This window comes from Haemaphysalis longicornis, unplaced genomic scaffold (genome assembly GCF_048455015.1).
Source record: "Haemaphysalis longicornis isolate Haplotype H1 unplaced genomic scaffold, Haemaphysalis longicornis Haplotype H1 scaffold_8, whole genome shotgun sequence".
NCBI classification, from domain to species: domain Eukaryota; kingdom Metazoa; phylum Arthropoda; class Arachnida; order Ixodida; family Ixodidae; genus Haemaphysalis; species Haemaphysalis longicornis.
In genome coordinates, this window is record NW_027526445.1 from 107,038,805 (window position 1) to 107,055,603 (window position 16,799).

Sequence of the window (16,799 nt, forward strand, 5' to 3'; positions counted from 1 at the left end):
TTCTATGTGGTCGTGGTGCACCTGTTCTACCGAAATGCTATTACATTCAACTTTCCCGCCGTAGTACGTTTATACCGCATGCAACAGGCTAAAGCGTGGTCCACCAATGGCAACGGGCTCTCGTTACATGGCGGGAACATACACGAGCCTTACGTTGAAAAACCGGTAACACTTCTCAAGCAAACTCTATTTCCTTTTTTTTCTATTACGCTATTCACAACCATTTTATGTGGGGTACAATAACAACAAGGTCGCTTTTTTGCCCAACAGGAAGTTTAATTGTTTTCGATCATATTTCATTTTATTTCACCAATCTCAGTTTCCTCCCTAAAGCTATTAAACCAATTAAAAATTTAAGACCAACAGTTGTATCGGTTGTGTTTTATGCTCTACGAGAGTCATCTGTAGCGGCTCTATAGTTTGAACAGACCCTTGGAATTCTAAGGCTCTTTCCCTATGTTTTCAATGCGAACTGCGGCATGCGTAATACAATATTCAGAAAGCCTATTTAACCATGTATCCAGGTCCAAAATTCACCTGTGTGCGATACCATAATTCTAAGCAGTAAGCATTGCATGTATGCACGTCAACACATGAGCGCTTGTAAGGTAAAAGCAACTGAATGGCTTACGAAATCAACTGCACTGGTGGGCGAATAAGATTCTTTGTAAGTGCCCTGCTGAAAAGAGAAAAAAAAATGCTATTATATAACGAACAGTTTTTACCGGCACAAATAAGACACCAGAAAACACTCTAGGCAGAGTACACAGCTTCGACGTTTTAAGAAAGTTTACTGATTTATAAGGTTTTGAAAATGCCTTATTATTTTATAAACATTGGTTCCATTGTCAAACAACTATTGAAAAACGCCTCACTACGTTTTACTTTTTTTGCACAGCAAGGTTTAGCATTTCTGTTCTATATTTAAAAACCACATTTATTTTTTTTGGGTTGAATCATGTGTTTAGCAGCTTATTTCCGTTTTATAACAAATATGGAATTTTTACTGGACGGTATAGAAAGGCGATATTGTATATCTGGTGTATTCGGTTCACTGAAGCCGAATAATGTATTTTTTTAATACTGATGGAAAAAGCTGCCCAGAAATAAACAATGTGAACGTAATCTTGCTTGCAGCGCCAAGCTAAATCACATTGAAATAATAAGACCCTTTCACGGAGGAGTTTTTAACCTGCATACTTGCCTTTCCTGCGTGTAGAAATAAGGCTGTTTTATATACGAAATATAAACATTCTAAAAATTATTCATTGCGGCTTTGAAGGCAGTAGGAGGATATCTCCTCCTTTTATTCAATTAGTATTTGAAATATCCTTACCACAAACCTCTTCAGCAGGCTGGACTTTCCAACCCCGGATTCACCGACGAGCAACAGATGGAAAACAGCGCTGCGAATATACGGCAATAGTTTTATTCAGATGCGTTCGGTTTCTGCGACGAACATTAAGCACACAAGGGTAATGGAGTAAAAAACGCTAATTGAATCGAAACTGTTACAGCAGCGAAAGAACAAGGATGACAAGCTTTGCACTAGCCATCAAACCTCTAGGACCGATTCTCTAGCAGAAAAACAAATTAAAAGACAAATTCAGTCCATGTGCATTGATGAGGAAACAACGCTGGAAAAAGGTGCAACGCGCGAAATTTAGGTGCACCGCAAAAATGTGCCTCCTCTTTATATCAGTTCTGGGGGAGAGAGAGAGAGAGAGAGAGTGAGAGAGAGAGCAAACGCTTTAAATGGAAGCTGAAGACATCAGCCCCACTACTCCATATGGGGTAAATTTAGTGTACGTGACAACGGAGAATCGAGAGAGAAAGAAAAGGAAAGAAAGACAGGGGAGAGGGAGTGGAAATGCACACATATGTAAAATGTATATGCTCATAGGGTTCACAGAACCTCTTCGAGCCCTGTTTCCACAAGAAAGTAAGCAGAATGTTTGTTCCCAGCACTGCCTCATCACGACTTCGCCAGGGTCCAAGGAAGTGTGAGAGTTCTAGAGGACATCCGCGTCGTAGTCGCACAATTTCCTTTGATGCTGTTGCCCGCTGACTGGTATATCGCGGCAGTGGCTTAAAATGGGCGTGATTGTGTCGGTCGTAGAGCACACTGCACACAATGGCGACTCTACCCAGCCCAGCTTAAACAAGAAGCTTCGGGTGTAAGCAACGCTAAGTCGCAGCCGGTGTAGCACACCTTTAGTTTGCTTTGGAAGACCCTGTGGATGCCGGAAATCGCATTGCGGGTCTATAGAATGAGGAACAAATAACTTCTCAGAGAATCCTGCCAAGCCGGCAGCTGGAGAGGCCATCCAAGGTCGATTGCAGCTGCTTCGCTATCCTCGTTGGAACACGGGATTCCAGCGGTGAAGTTGAGGTCGTGGGCTTCTCTGGCGATCGAATCAGAGATCTTGTTGCCCGTTATACCAAAATGACCTAGCTGGTATCCACTGAAGGAAAAGTTAATGTCCTTCGCGCAGCGCACTTGAAAATATTTCATTCATACTACCGACAAGTTGATTGCGACCGTCAGGTCGCAATCAACAGTTTAACAGGTCGTAAGTAGTTGCAAGGCTGGCCGGGAATCGGGGAAACTTTCCCACCGCCGAGCAGGACTTCCGCTTATGTAAAGAAGTGCTGTTCTGACAGGTGCTAGCTCAGTGGCCGTGGATGATGTTCTGTGGCTAAGCTTTTCTTTAATGGACCGTCCCACTGACGGAATCCATACACCGATTGCTGAAGAGGCTGAAGTAACGGATTTATCAGTGGACACTTGGATGTGGTCGGGATAACGGGTTTGGATATACTCCAGGACAAAATATGTCAAGGCAGATACGGGCATACGACTTTTTGCCTATTCCAGGTACAGTGGTACATACAACCCATGCCACGTACAACTACGGTGGAGTAGCAGCCAGCTTGGTTCTGAGGTAGTTAGACGGCAGGACGTGCACCACGCGAGATGCAGAAGCGGCAGCCAGTGTATGAGCAAAGCATCAAGAAACATGTCGAAGGCCAGTACGAAGCAATTCTTATGGACGGAGAATGGTCGCAGAAAAGCACCTTGTCTCACATTAGGTTCCCATCGTGGAGGTGCATTTTGGAAGGCTCAGGCATGTTCGCAGTGCTCGAGCTTGCAAGCCTTCCAGAACCTTCAAGTTCGTCCTGGAAACAGCATGTAGAGCCGGAAGCTTATATTGCAAGAGGCCTACCCAAAGCGCTTTGTAGAGTCGCAAGAGTGCTGACACTGAACAGCACCAGGTGCTTCCTGTCATCACCCGCAAAACGTGAATGAACGAAAGGAGTCGCTCCTATAGCCGCCTGATATGGGGAGTCCAGGACAACGAACGGTGAATTGTAAGGCCTAGAAATTTGTGACTATAAACACAGGGTATCTGCACGCCATTTATCTCCAGTGATTATCGAGATGCAACGCGCTTGGTGAATGCTATGGCAGCGCACTTCCCAGGACACAGAATCATCCCGCAGCTGCTGAGGTATTTTTCAATGGCGAACAGAGCCTTATGCACTTTTTCTCGTATGTTTCTGCGATTCCGGCCCAAAGCACAGATGCAGATGTGGTCAGCATACAGCGAGATGTCAACTCCCTGAGGTAACACCTTTGTGATGCGGATGAGGCATATAGTAAACAGTGCCGGGATCAGACCATCAACTCGTGGGACACCTTGCTTGATGGCATGTCACGTCGTGTCAGAGTCTTTGGTTGTAATGTAGACATACCGATCCTTTAGGCAATCACTGATCCAGGCTCGCATTGGGCCTCGCAGTCCCACAAAAACCACCTCCCTTCGAATTGCTTCGTTGGAAACACTGTCAAATGTTGCCTTCATATCTATGAAGACAGCAATAGTGAACCTTTTCGCAGCCTTTTGTGCACAAACATCTGTTACCAAAGCGGTCACATTGTCAATGCTACTCCTTACTTGCTTGTATCCTGACATCTCTGGCGGGTAGACATTCCTGTTTTCGAGGTCCCAGACAAACCCCTGTAGTACCATTGTTTCCATTGCCTTTCCAATGCAGCTCATTAGAGCAATTGGTCGGTAAGAGTTTATGTCTGGGGGGCATTTTCCCGGCTGAGAACCGGTACCAGGCGAGAAATGTTGCAGCTTGCCTCAACTCAGCCAGTCTGCCACGATGCGTTGTATATACTGAGCAACTGCTGAAGAGGCTTGTTGCCGAGAGGTCGCGAGCCGAATAGCTAACTCCATCAAGCTCAGGCGAGGTGGACAAATTAACAGATCTTAACGCTGCTGATAGCTCATTGATGGTAAAGGGCTCATCCATCATCACAGCATTCGTGGTAGGAAGCCACTCGGTTAACAGCCCGGGAATCAGAGAAGGGCTCTGGGGAGCGCTGACTTTAATGCAAAATTCTTGTGCAACATCTACTTCACTGACTCCACGCTTGACGGCTACTGAAGAAAATGGGTGAATATAACTGGGTTTGCCTCTCAGGCTGCGGAGCACCTGCCGTAATCGTGTCAGTGGCTCGCGTGGATGTAATTTTGAACAAAACTGGGCGCAGCGGTTTTTGGCAAGCGGGGTCATGTGCTTCTGAACGCGCATCTGCACGCGCCTGGAAGCCCGGATGTCGTCTGGCAGTAGGGTTTTTTTTATGTCATTTGGCAGCAAGGTTTTTCGCGAAGATGTTCATAGCCCTATCAAATGAAGAGCATGGCTTTGGAAGTAGACTTTGCCGTGTTGATTATGACTTCGCCTGACCAATGGCCACTGAGGGCTCCTCGCTTGTTGATAAGGCTCCAGCATTATCTTCTAATAGGTTTTGGTAGCTGTTTCAGTTCACACAGTATACCTTCAACAAATTCCTTCAATTATTGTGTATGTGGGCACGTGGTCGCTTTCAATATCGGAATGCCAGGACACGGACGGCTGCAGGGAAGCAGAGGCCATAGTGACATACAACACACTTGAAGTTTTGCCGCGGAAAATTGTGCGGCATGCAGTATTTAACACATCCAAGCCCGCTTCGCTGGCAACACGGAGACAAACTGCTTCCCCTTGACGTACTCTTTGTGCTGCCGCAAGCTGGGTGGTGTGCGTTGAAATCACCTGTGAGCAAGTGCGGGGGAGGTGTAGTGGACAAAATCTCTTCCAGGTGCTTCGTGTTGAATTTTGCCCGTGGTGGGACGTCCCCGGTTATTATGGGGAAGGTTGCACGGCCATTCTTTATTAAGGCTGGAATGTATTCGTTGGATGCGTCTTGTGCGACATGGTGAAGCACAAAAGTCAAGTCCTGGCGAAATCGGAGTCTGCTCTGGTCGCAGCTTGTCGAAGAAAGATGCAGTGTGCACCCCGACAGACGAGTATGCGATCTCAGGTAGGATTCTGAGATGGCAATGACCGGGAATTTATGCTTGTTAACTTGCTGCCGGAAGTCGGACAAGCGGGAGCGCAGGCGACAGGCATTCCACTGAAACACTGTTGCCTGATTTCGAAGAGTTTGCATGCGCACTGATTCGGTGCTCGCGAGATGGTTTACAGCCATTCCAGTAAGAGCGGAGTAATGGTGTTTAGGAGGGTTAAAACGGCTTGAGCAACAGGAGACGAAAAAGGCGCTAGGATTGAGCGCACACCTTCCATTAGCGTAAAAATAGAGGAGCTTGAGTTTGCCGACAGCTCTCTGTCGGACCGACCCATGCGCATTTGGTTGGAGCGTTTGAAGGCAGGAGGCTGTGGGTCTGCGGGCTGAACGGAACTGTGTGCGGAACCTGCTTTGACAACTGGGGTTGTAGCGGTGGAAAGTCAATAATGTCAAAGTCCATGTCCTCAGACAGTGACTGAATTGACTCCTTTGTGAGAACATTGCTCGCGTTCCGCTTCGCAGAGTGTTTTTTAGATAAGGCCGCCGCTTTCGCAGCCTTGTAGTCAAACCTTGTTCTCGCTCTTGTACCTATAGATGAATCTTCCTTGCTGGTATGTAAGGCAGGAAGCGAAATCAGCGTGGTGAGTTTTGCCACAGTTTGCACATAGTTTTTCAGCAGACACACATGCCGCAAGTTCATGATCTCTCCCAGAGCGCGCGCAACGCAACTTCGGGTACATGTCGCTGCGATGTGGCCAAAGCACTCACAGGGGGTGCACAGTGTCTGTTTTTCCGAATAATCGTGCACTTGGTATTGAGTATAGCCCAAGATTACATAGTCTGGTCTCGTGTCAGCAGCAAATACAATTTGCACTACCTCCGAGGTTCCCAAATGCCACGCAGATCGCACAGGTGTTCGCTGCCGCAAGTTGTCATGAAGTTCAGAATCTGAAATGCAGTCCTCTGATGGCTCCATGAGCACAGTTTTCTGGGCGGGGCTCGTAGGTGCGCACAGGTATGTCTCCGATAGCAGTTATCTTCAAGAGGTGTTCCGTAGGAGCAGTGTTTCGTGTATTGATAGCGAGTAGGTTTAGCCTATAATTTGGCCGTAGCTGCAAGACCCCATCTAGTACATTTGCTTCTATGCTGCGCTTTAGTGCCAAAGGGCTGAAGCGCGTGAATATATTGGTGGAGTCCACGGGCTTCAGAATCACAGTAAGCCCATGCTTCGGGGTAGTCGCAGTCACACTGTTGTCTGGAGTAAGAGACATTTTTGAGGCTCGACGCCGCCGTTTGGATGGAGCAAGAAGTTGAAATTTGTCGTCTTCGGAGGAAGGCGGTGTGTCATTGTTGGCATACTCGTAAATCCCAGTGTTGAGGGACTCAGAGGAGATAGAAGAGATCGAGCTGCCATCATGGTCCATGACACCCTGGGTGTTGTTAGCGCATGTGGCCGCACTCGCATCTTGCGGTGCAGTCCCTGCAGGTGATGCATTTGTTGGTTGCTGCTTCGGCAATCCTACCGGAGGCCCGGGAGTCGGCTGTAGGCCTAGCGCCCCAAGAGCAGACCCAGCTTGCTTCTCAACGGGTGCTGCTGGCGGGCGAGGGAGGCTGGGCGGCTCCGCGGTGCCCGCGGGCAGCATCGTGATCATCGGTGCAAACGAGTAAAATCACGTTTAACTACCCAGAAACCTCAGTTCACAAAGTAAACAACGGAGAGCACAGAATGGGGTAGACACCACTTCACTTCAACGTCCTCCAATCTGGATAGTCAGCAGGAAGTCTACGGGATACCACCGGGCTAGGAGTCCGATATAAGTACACGGAACCATCAAGTACTCGATCCCGTCCCCCGTAGGCCATGGGTCCTCCTAAAGTCAATATCTATCAGGTCTAGTGCAAGACCTAGTAGAGAAGCAATGACAAATGAGAGACATGATACATATGACTTTGTATTAATATTTACCCTTTAATTATTGAACCGGTATGAGCGAGTGAAAGACTTAATAAAAAGAGTGCCATGAGTACGTTCTGTTGGGGGAAGTACCTGTGATGTGGAAAGAGGAAGGTCAAAGCTCACACAATGAACGCAGTTCCAGTCTGGTTTGGTTATACGGGTAAATAACTTTCACTTCAGATGTTTTCACAAAGCATGTGCTCGTGACATCTGAGATAGTACTATTGGATTGACATAATAAAATTACCATTGCCCTGACGTCCTAATGGTTGAGATCCCGCGTACGTTTCGTGCTGACTGGCTCATACATGTACCGTTTCTTTTATTTTGAATGTTGCCAAGGTTTTTACTTGTGCTTTTTGTTCTGATTTTACGTTTTCAAGCTGATTATGTAGACGGTTTTCGTTTCATTTTTCCCATTTTTTTTGTGTTTTGTCTTTGTGTAGTTTTGTGTTTTGTATTTTGTGTGCATTGTTTCTTATAGGACGGATGCCCTCCGTCAGGTGTTCCAACACCTTCTGCAGATTTGCCTTTCGGTGCAAAGCTAAAAATTTATGTCATCTGATGTCTGATATCTGAAAAGCTACTTAATCGTTCGTTGGTCCATCTCTCCACTCTTAACATTGCGTCACTGCAGTAAAATTGTAGTTTAAGGTACAGAAGGAAACATGATTATCCCAAACTGCCCTTCCTGTCTCTAGGAGGTCCTATAAAGATTTCTATGAACAACCAAATTCCCCTGCTTCTTAAAGATGAAGTATGACAAAATCACACAATGTAGCCGACACCGTAAGTCACGTTGTTACCCATTCCATTTTCTCTAAAGGGCATGCATTGATCCTTGCGTTAGCAACATTTATTACAAAATGTACTAGCGGTACCATGCGATTTCCGGGTGAGCAGTGCCACTAAGGATATGTATTCTTAACACATTGTATGTACAATGTTTTCAGTTTTTCGTCACTTGTCATGATTAGTTAGCTGACGGCTGAGTTGTGCACAATTTGGAATTCCCGCCGGCGGTAAAAACAACTCCCCACACGGAGCCATGTGGTTTTAGAAAACAGCTAGAAGTCGTGTGAAATTCGAACTATGCCGAAAAAAATTGTACGACTTTGCTCCAACAACCATGTTCGCATGGAAACTTTTGTCTTCGTATTTGCCGTTGCTAACTATCAGCCATAAATTTACCACAAACTAGTGGTAGCACTCGGCAACGCCCGTACGGCCCAGTACACCAATGAGTGTAACACATGTCGAGTTACTGGTTACTAGTCATAACTAGTTTACCGTGCAGTTGGGAATTGGGAATATCCGCCTGCAGCCACTTCTACGGTTTGACCGAAGGGGTAAGATTGAGATCCTTAATTGAGCTCCTACCTTATAATATAAATCTCCAACAGAAATTTCAAGTGCAGCAACAACGCTTTGTTTTGGATGGCGATATATCTAAGCCATTTTAACTTTGTCATAATTGCATTATTTTTTGAATACCAGTTACGCTTTAAATATTTGCTAGGACAAACATCCAAAATTTTGGTGTTTCAACGTTTATGCGGCGAAGATGTCTAAGGCAAAGATGGATGCTTCAATGGGCTGAAGACGTATAAAAAAGTTCGTAAAACAGGCATTTACTACAAACCCAAAATGTTGCTATCAGGGGTTGGTTGGGCAAAACTCTGTAAAGCAGTTTTTACACATTCCAACCGGCAACCTATATTATCAAAATCCAGTTCAATATGTGAGCGGGCCTGCCATATATGCAGTAATTCATGAAAAAATATGTTTAACCTTCTCACTCTCTCGGTGCTACACTTTTTAAATGCTGAGCAATAACGGATATCTACAGCATGATAGGAGATCACTCGCTTCCTTTCAAGCATCTGTGGCCAGCAGTTTGGCCAAGCCATTTTTAGTGTGCTATGGGTGCAATAGAAAAATTATCTTCGCCCTTTTCGACTCGTCAGATGGTGAAATCTTTGAAATTGTTTATGTGCATTCGTATGAGCCATACTTATCCCCAAAAGTAATTTCATATATCAATCCGTCCGAAGTATATAAAAGTAGTTTCAGAGCTCGCCCTATGTTTCCCTACGCTGACTTACGCCACACGGGTGGTTAGGGCGAAACCCTGAAATTACCTTCGAGGTATTCTTGTGGGCTACAGATATCCCCGAAAAAGCACTTCGATTCCGTCGCGACAATAACAAATATGCGATAATGGTTTTCCCCGTTCGCACTGTTAGGAGTACAATTTTCGAACATCAAGACGTACTACAGACTTGTAAGTAGAAATTTGCTGCGAAAATTTCAAGTCTTTAGTTCTAGGCTTTCCGTCTTGGCGCTGATGAAACAGTGAGTAGTCAGTACGTTGGGGACTTCTCTTTATAGGATTAGATATTACCACTGTTTGTGGCTATTTTCGGCACCAGTCTTGCGTTATGTGGAAGCTTTTATGATCTTGTTTTAAGACATTTCAAATATACGAATATATTTTAAACTCACCCAAACTACCTACACCGCTCAGCCTTTGAAGAATTGGGTGACCATAAAAATAAAAAAAGGTGGAATTTTCTTTGTACTCAGTTTATAAAGGAAGTTGAGACATCCAAATATCCATCCAGACGCCTCATTGCTTGCCAAAGAAATCGCACCGAGAGGCCACATTTGTATTACTAGCTTTGATATTATACAGCCAGACATTCTCGGTGATAATTCCTTATCTTCTTTATAAAACAACCAAATTATAATAGAAAATCTCCCTTACTCTTCTCTGTGGACCGCGGACACGCCGTTCACAGAGCCCGATGTTTAAAACTAGTCTTAGGACACTTCATAAATAATGACTGCCTTGGAAAATGTCGCAAATATGCGTCCGTAGCAAACCAGGCGATGAACCCCTGAACCGCCGATAACTGTGCAAGACTCTCACATCTATACACATTTGAGGCCTCCCAGTATTGATAAGTTACCCAAGGTCTTGTACGACTGAATTCCAACACTTCCTGACAAGAAAACACAAATTCATAATCCCTCTCTGTGGCTTAGCCAGAAATATTTTTCGAGAGGTGTTTTATGCACTTGTAAGAAAATAACAATATGGATAACCGGCGCTCACACGATATCTTTTCTTGTTTTCTTATCTTATATTTGTTTTCACATTTCATTATATATGTTTTTAAAATGTGCATATAGCACCCCCGGAAAACAACGCCAAAAAGAGAAGGAGATGCGCTACTTAGATAATTGAGGGTGTTTTCTGATACTTAACCCCCCAACCCCCCTGGCTACGCCTCTGGTGTATTCATCGCTGCAAGATGCTTCTTCAAAGTGAGTTTGCACCCAGACACCTTTGTAAAACTATTGTGCTAATTTGTCAACACAGCGCGAAAAAGACCAGGGACGAGCGAAGACGACAAACAAGCGCTGTCTTCCAACTAAAATTTAATGAAAGGAAACGCACACATAAATATACATTATGCGGGAAGAATTACGTAGGACAGACGGGCCGCTGTCTGAATGACAGGTTGCGGGAGCATGATTATAATGTTAGGCGTGGTTTGGAGGGGATTCTTAGCCGGCATTGTCGTTCGTCTGAAAAGAAAGGTTGTACGCCACTGTTTGATGAGTGTCTTGTTGTTAGCCGTCATGGTCATGCACTTACCCGAGAGATTATTGAGGCAGCGGTGATAATAAGTGAAGGAGATAAGTGCATAAGTGCCCCGTCCATTCTGTTGTAAAAAAATGAGACCACTTACTTGGGCAACCAATTGTGAACTTTCCTTTAGATGATTATGTAGCGATGTATGCGTCAGCGGGTCTTGACCTGTTTTGCGCACGTGGTTTTGTTTCAGCTTGGTATCTGCCATTCCTTTGTGATAGAATGTATATTTATGTGTGCGTTTCTTTTCATTGAATTTTAGTTGGAAGACAGCGCTTGTTTGTCGTCTTCGTTCGTCCCTGGTCTTTTTCGCGCTGTGTTGACAATGAATTACCAACTAGCCGGAACCCTTACGCTTTTATTGGGCTAAGTTCAGGGTTGTATTGTACTCCTCTTCCTATGCTTTCTGACAGGGACTGTGAGTTGTACGAATCAGTGGCTGTAATCAGCACACGTAAAACCGGAAACAAAAAGAAAAGAAGAAACCCACGTTCAACTACTTATTTTCGAAGAAACGAAGTTAATATGGACCATCCAGTCACCCACGTAACGCAAAATCCTGACGGTATACCAATAAAATAGACCGAGAATTTTAGCAATTCTAATGAGTGTGACTGCAAATTTGGAATTTGCGCCACGTGGGTGATTGAACTGTGAATTCAGCTGTGTTTGTTCCAAAGCAAATCGGTTGACATTTTACTGCTGTTCTGACAGTCCATCCTTTTTGTCTCGTACTTTGTTCACTGATGTTTGGTTATGCCGTCGTCTTCCCAGCTCAATTGCACAGATGCTTGGAAGGGAATCGGTGATTCGTGCAACTAATTTTAGTTATTACCGTAGGCCACGTTGTAAAATGGCATTCTCTGTTTTTCCTAACATACAGCCTAAAGTTCAGTAACCGTAACAGAACCCTTTTCTCCCCTCTTACATCAAACGTGAAGTTGTGAATTGGTAAGTTTTAGTCAACATTGTAACACATTAAACCGACCTATACCGCATGCACATACCGCCAATTTTTTTCATAGCCCTAGTTACAACTCAGAAACCTTACCAGGCATCTCCCTTGTTCTGTCCATTCCTGGTCATTATCAGCGTTGCGTACTTTCAATTTCTGATTATTTTAGCATACGGGTCTGTGGCACCTTCTTTATACTTGACTCAAAAAACAATCAACGTCTATCGCCGTAGGGATTTGCGTAGCTGTTTTTGCGAGTCCTCAAGCCCTACAAATTTCTACGGCGAGCATGTATGCTCTAGACAGCACCAGAAATTTTGTGTTTTTTTATTTGTGCATCAGTACACCTGCTCTGAAATAGTCCCTTCCCAAAGCACAGGCACACGATTTACAATCTTCACAGACCTCAGATACGCCCTCACACATCTTGAGTACTTGTGCACGCAAAGAAACTCTGGTACAGAAAAAATGCTTTACCTTTCCAAAATTTTTCTTGGTCACATTACCGACCAACTACTGCCACAAAAAAAAACTGAACAGGAAATATGATCTAGCCAGGCTCTTCAAGGCTGTTGATAGAACGCAATCACAGAACCGACCAACAGTCTGCCTTAACCTGGCCTCCATTCACGACTTAAGCAAAGGCGCCATAGCTATAATGCATTGAAAGCGTTAGACTCAGTGGTGGCGTCGGCGCCTTTTTAAACATGTCCAGTTTATTCCACAGCTTGCGACATTGAAGCGAGGTTGATAAAACCGTTAATTTCATGACATATACACCACTCATTCGGGTAGGCCGATACGGCTGATGGATGCATTATTTAGATACAAGATGAGACACAATGCTAGAACTATGTATTCTTGTTTTTTGTAAACGCACTGTTCTTTTACTTAACAAGTGGTAAGTGTTTCAAAAACATTGATGAAAAAATATCTTCAGTCATTTGAAACAGCACGCTCTGACAGCAAGTACTCTGAAGACCCGCTGAATCCAGTAAACCTATGATCCCCGAAGCAATCGTCATAAATTCTGTTTAAATATATTCACCTCAAACTACGCTGATCCAAGACGCTTCGGTAAATTTACCGACCATTCACTAAGGACATGAGAAAAGCCCTTCGTTTCCCAATTCTATGCTAAGGCTACGGTATTTCAGAAAAAAGTTCGTTCCTTAACTGAGAAAACGTTGATGGGCTGCGAATATTACATCTATACTGAACGCCGGCAACAGCTCCTTACTCTCTTCACTTAAATCTAAAAAATTTAACAAGAAGGGGTTGCTTACTCTTTCTTGCTGGCTACGGCCATGGTGGACTCAACGCGCAGACCCGCAAAACATATCTTTCAATGTTCCGTATAGCATCGGGGGCCCCAAAGATATTGCAGACGCTTGACCCTTGCCCGTACTTTAGGCGAACATGCTTTGAGCCAAATTATCCAGCGACAAAACTCACGAATCTTACACACTGCTGTATGAAGAGCCTGTAAATAACTTATCTGAATTTCTATGGCAACTAACGCCTTGTTTCCGCCCCGATAATGCGTATGAACAATAAAGTGCAGTGCCCCTCCGTCAGCCAGAGGCGCTCCTTCGAAGTGAATTTTTGCCGAACAGCCTTCGTCGCAATCTTTTGCTCCATTGTGACAGCTAAAACAGATTCCTCTCAACAGGCTTCCATACCTTTCGTACATTTCTTAGCACATACTTGCAATAACTGGGATTTACACAAGTGATCTCTATCAATACTTATTCCGCCCTATGGACTACTCGTATAGTCGATTTCTTTCACTACAATACCACTACAGTTTACTAATAGTAACTAAACAAGTGTGTACGTTCTTAGTCAAAAGGCGAGGCTGATAATTTGAAAGTTGTCCAACACATTTTACAACCCTTAAGAAGACTATTCTGTACGCTAACTGTACCCTCATTTTTCATGTCGTTCCAATATCCGGCTGCACAAAAAGAACACTTCAAGCACGCTTTCACCGTATTGGCATTGTGTGGGGTGGTATTTTTTTTCGGTTCGGCTGCAATTGTTTTATAATTCACCGTTCCAGTTGCGCAATATATAAAAAAAGTACGAGGAATCGTACAAGGTGTTCTGAAGAAAAAGATCTGCAGAACCTTTAGGTGGCACACTTCTAATATTTTTCACTTTTTTGTGATAAAGGTATCAAGTACATAATATCGCAAAATGAAAGGTGCGAGTAAACTAGCCCGAGAAGCGAGTGATGCACTCGGAATTGCAAGCGCCCGTCCGTCGCTATGGGTACGAGTCATATGTGATAAAGATGAGTAGGCTTCTGGGGCAGCCTCCCTGTTTTGACTCAAAGACCCGGGCACGTATATCTTTGTACGGATTGGCACTGCGCTTTTTGGTGAATGTCTATGCAAAGAACGTTTTTAGTTTGAGGATGAAGACGATGGTCATGGAAGCAATAGCATGCTTGATATTTGTATGTTTGGCTTATTTTAGTTAACTTTGCACAGTTTACGACATATGTGTAGACCAACAGCAATTTTAGTTTTTGCTTTGCGATCATTATAAAGGTCCATAAACCCCGTGCCGGAACTGCTGCAGAAATCTCACGTATTCAGACTCCCCCGAAGTGATACCGCTTTTTCAGGTTGGTCCCCACAGCCGCTGTATTTTTCGTTTCCGGCTTTGCCGAAATAAAGCACACCGTCTTTTGTCAGTTTTCTGCTATCATATTATCTGCGTCTCTCTCCTCGTGAATAACATATAAATCACTGCAGAGCTTTTATAGTTAGTCCTGCCACGAAAAGAATACCGTAGCTCATGACCTCTACGCCAAACTCAGTCTCATGTGGCAATTCATGGCCAGGGAATAGTACGCCTTCTGCATGCAGCTCTGTTATGAAAGACGTGTGCCAGTAGGAGTAAGAATCCGCTTCTGTGCTTCTTAATAAGTGATGGAGACGAAATAATGAAGTTCTGTTAATGCTCGAGCCGATGGGACGATCTCGACTGGTTGCGATGACCGACGACCGATGGTTGAAGCAGATGAGGGACGAGGAGTCATTTTCTTGCTGGATATTACGTTCATATACAGTATTTACATGACTCCAATTATTTACATCCGGACAGAACAACGGTTTGCCGCTCTGTCTGCACCATGCCGTTCGGCCAAGATCTATACTGAATTAGATCCCTCTCGATCGGCCCCTGAACAAAGCCCGACACGCTGGTTTTAACCCAAAAACCATCCCTACAAAGTTGGCGTTCACGAAAGAGCCATAACCCTTTTCAATATGATTCACATTTGGTCACTGATCGGCCACAAGAAAAAACACTCCTAAACTCATCCGCACGCGCGGTCACGTGACCAACACTCTCTTTAATGGAACTTGTATTATGTTTCCAACGCATATGTTATTGCAACCAAGAAGCGCAAATAAAACATCCGCAACCAAAAGTCACTGACCGTGCTGAGTTGTCAACATAATAGCGATCGGCACCTGCAGTAAGCTCAAAAGCCGAAAACTGAGAGCCGTCTCGGTGCGGCTAACTTCCTGAAACGTCGTCGCTTCCCCGCCCCGCTTTTACGCTGTCACAATGAGAGAGCCGCTCGCTAATCCCTTCCCCCGACTAAGAGACGCCGGTGGCTGCCGCCAGATTGGTGGGATGCGCTCTACCAAGCACTTACGGGCGTTCCCTAGGCAAATGATCCTTCTCCCAAAGCATAACTCCGGGGGGCACAATAAACGAACAGTGCATACGCCAGCTTCGGGAATCCTCGAAAGCTTCGCCCCGTGCTTTGCCAACGCACGACGAGAGGGCATCCTTTGCTTCTTTACCGCTGTCACCTTGCCGGCCGACCGAATTCGCCTCCTCACATCGGGGAGCATTATTACCTGCGTGTGCATTGTCCGAGAGAGACCAACGCGTCGAACTTGTGCTCACTACTGTGAACCAAGCCTCCTTTCGTTGTGGCCGGCCGGTGGAGCTGAACGCATAGCAGTAAAACAAAAGTACACAGGATAAGCACCCCCACATTTTGGACAACAAAAGGATAGAACCCAAAGCGTGCTTCCATCGGTTTCCCTTAATTGAGTGTGGTGCTCGAACTGAACAGCTGATCTGTGCCCAAGTATCTGTAACCACCACTTGCGGAATGCTTGGTTGAGCTGGTGAAAATTTGGCGTATATATCCGATGATAAGACGTCTGCAGAAAATGACGCGAATTTTAATTTTGGTGCTGTCTAAATGGCAAGAACCATTCGCTTGTAATTGCATGCAGTTAGTCGTCATGTGCTACAGTGTACATCCTCACAGCGAGAAACATCGGCGCGGAATCGTGGGAACTTGAAACCGCGGTAAGAATCCCGAAGTTTAGCTTGGAGGAGTCACTGGAGGAGTCACTGCAAGATGGAGGACTCACTGCAGGAAGTAATGTAAAATGTATGAGGGAAGCTTGCAGAGATACAATACGCTTGAATAAAATGTGGAGAGAAATCAGAAATTAGCAAATACGACCTTTGTGTTACATTGTTGCGTCCCGATAGAAGCAGGCCCAGTCGGTCATTCGATGGTGCAACTATTTAGGCGTCGTGACATTTCAATGCAGAGGCGAGGCAGCAGGTCGGGACCTAGCAAAGATGGTGGACGGTCTCAGACATGCGAGCACGGGGCAGTCATGTTATTGCGTCGTTTCTTCGAACGGCGAAGAACAAAGGAGCTTCTTGGTTGGCCAAGAGGTACTACAAATATACCCAACTGGATGCTTGTTCAAAGCACAGCGGCGATACATACCTAGAATACGTTACTGCCCGGCTTAGCCGATATCCACGCGGCAATATTATATAGAATGTTTTTTGTTGAGGTTATTGTATTTCT

The 16,799-nt window shown here is 44.9% G+C and overlaps 2 protein-coding genes across 2 annotated transcripts in view; one reads left to right on the forward strand and one right to left on the reverse strand.

Annotated features, from left to right (window-relative positions):
* Positions 1-13,388, reverse strand: part of LOC144149682 (ras-related protein Rab-1A-like) — a 70,422-nt gene extending 57,034 nt beyond the window's left edge. Inside the window, exons 1-3 of the mRNA XM_077681335.1 lie at positions 13,222-13,388; positions 1,337-1,406; positions 632-679 (exon numbers count right to left, since the gene is read on the reverse strand). Of these exons, the coding sequence (XP_077537461.1) occupies positions 632-679; positions 1,337-1,406; positions 13,222-13,244 (141 nt within the window). The 5' untranslated portion in view covers positions 13,245-13,388. The remainder of the gene's footprint in view (positions 1-631; positions 680-1,336; positions 1,407-13,221) is intronic.
* The window catches only part of LOC144150269 (ras-related protein Rab-1B-like), a 203,188-nt gene that overhangs the window by 88,173 nt on the left and 98,216 nt on the right, over positions 1-16,799 (forward strand). The gene's annotated exons all lie outside the window — the stretch shown is intronic.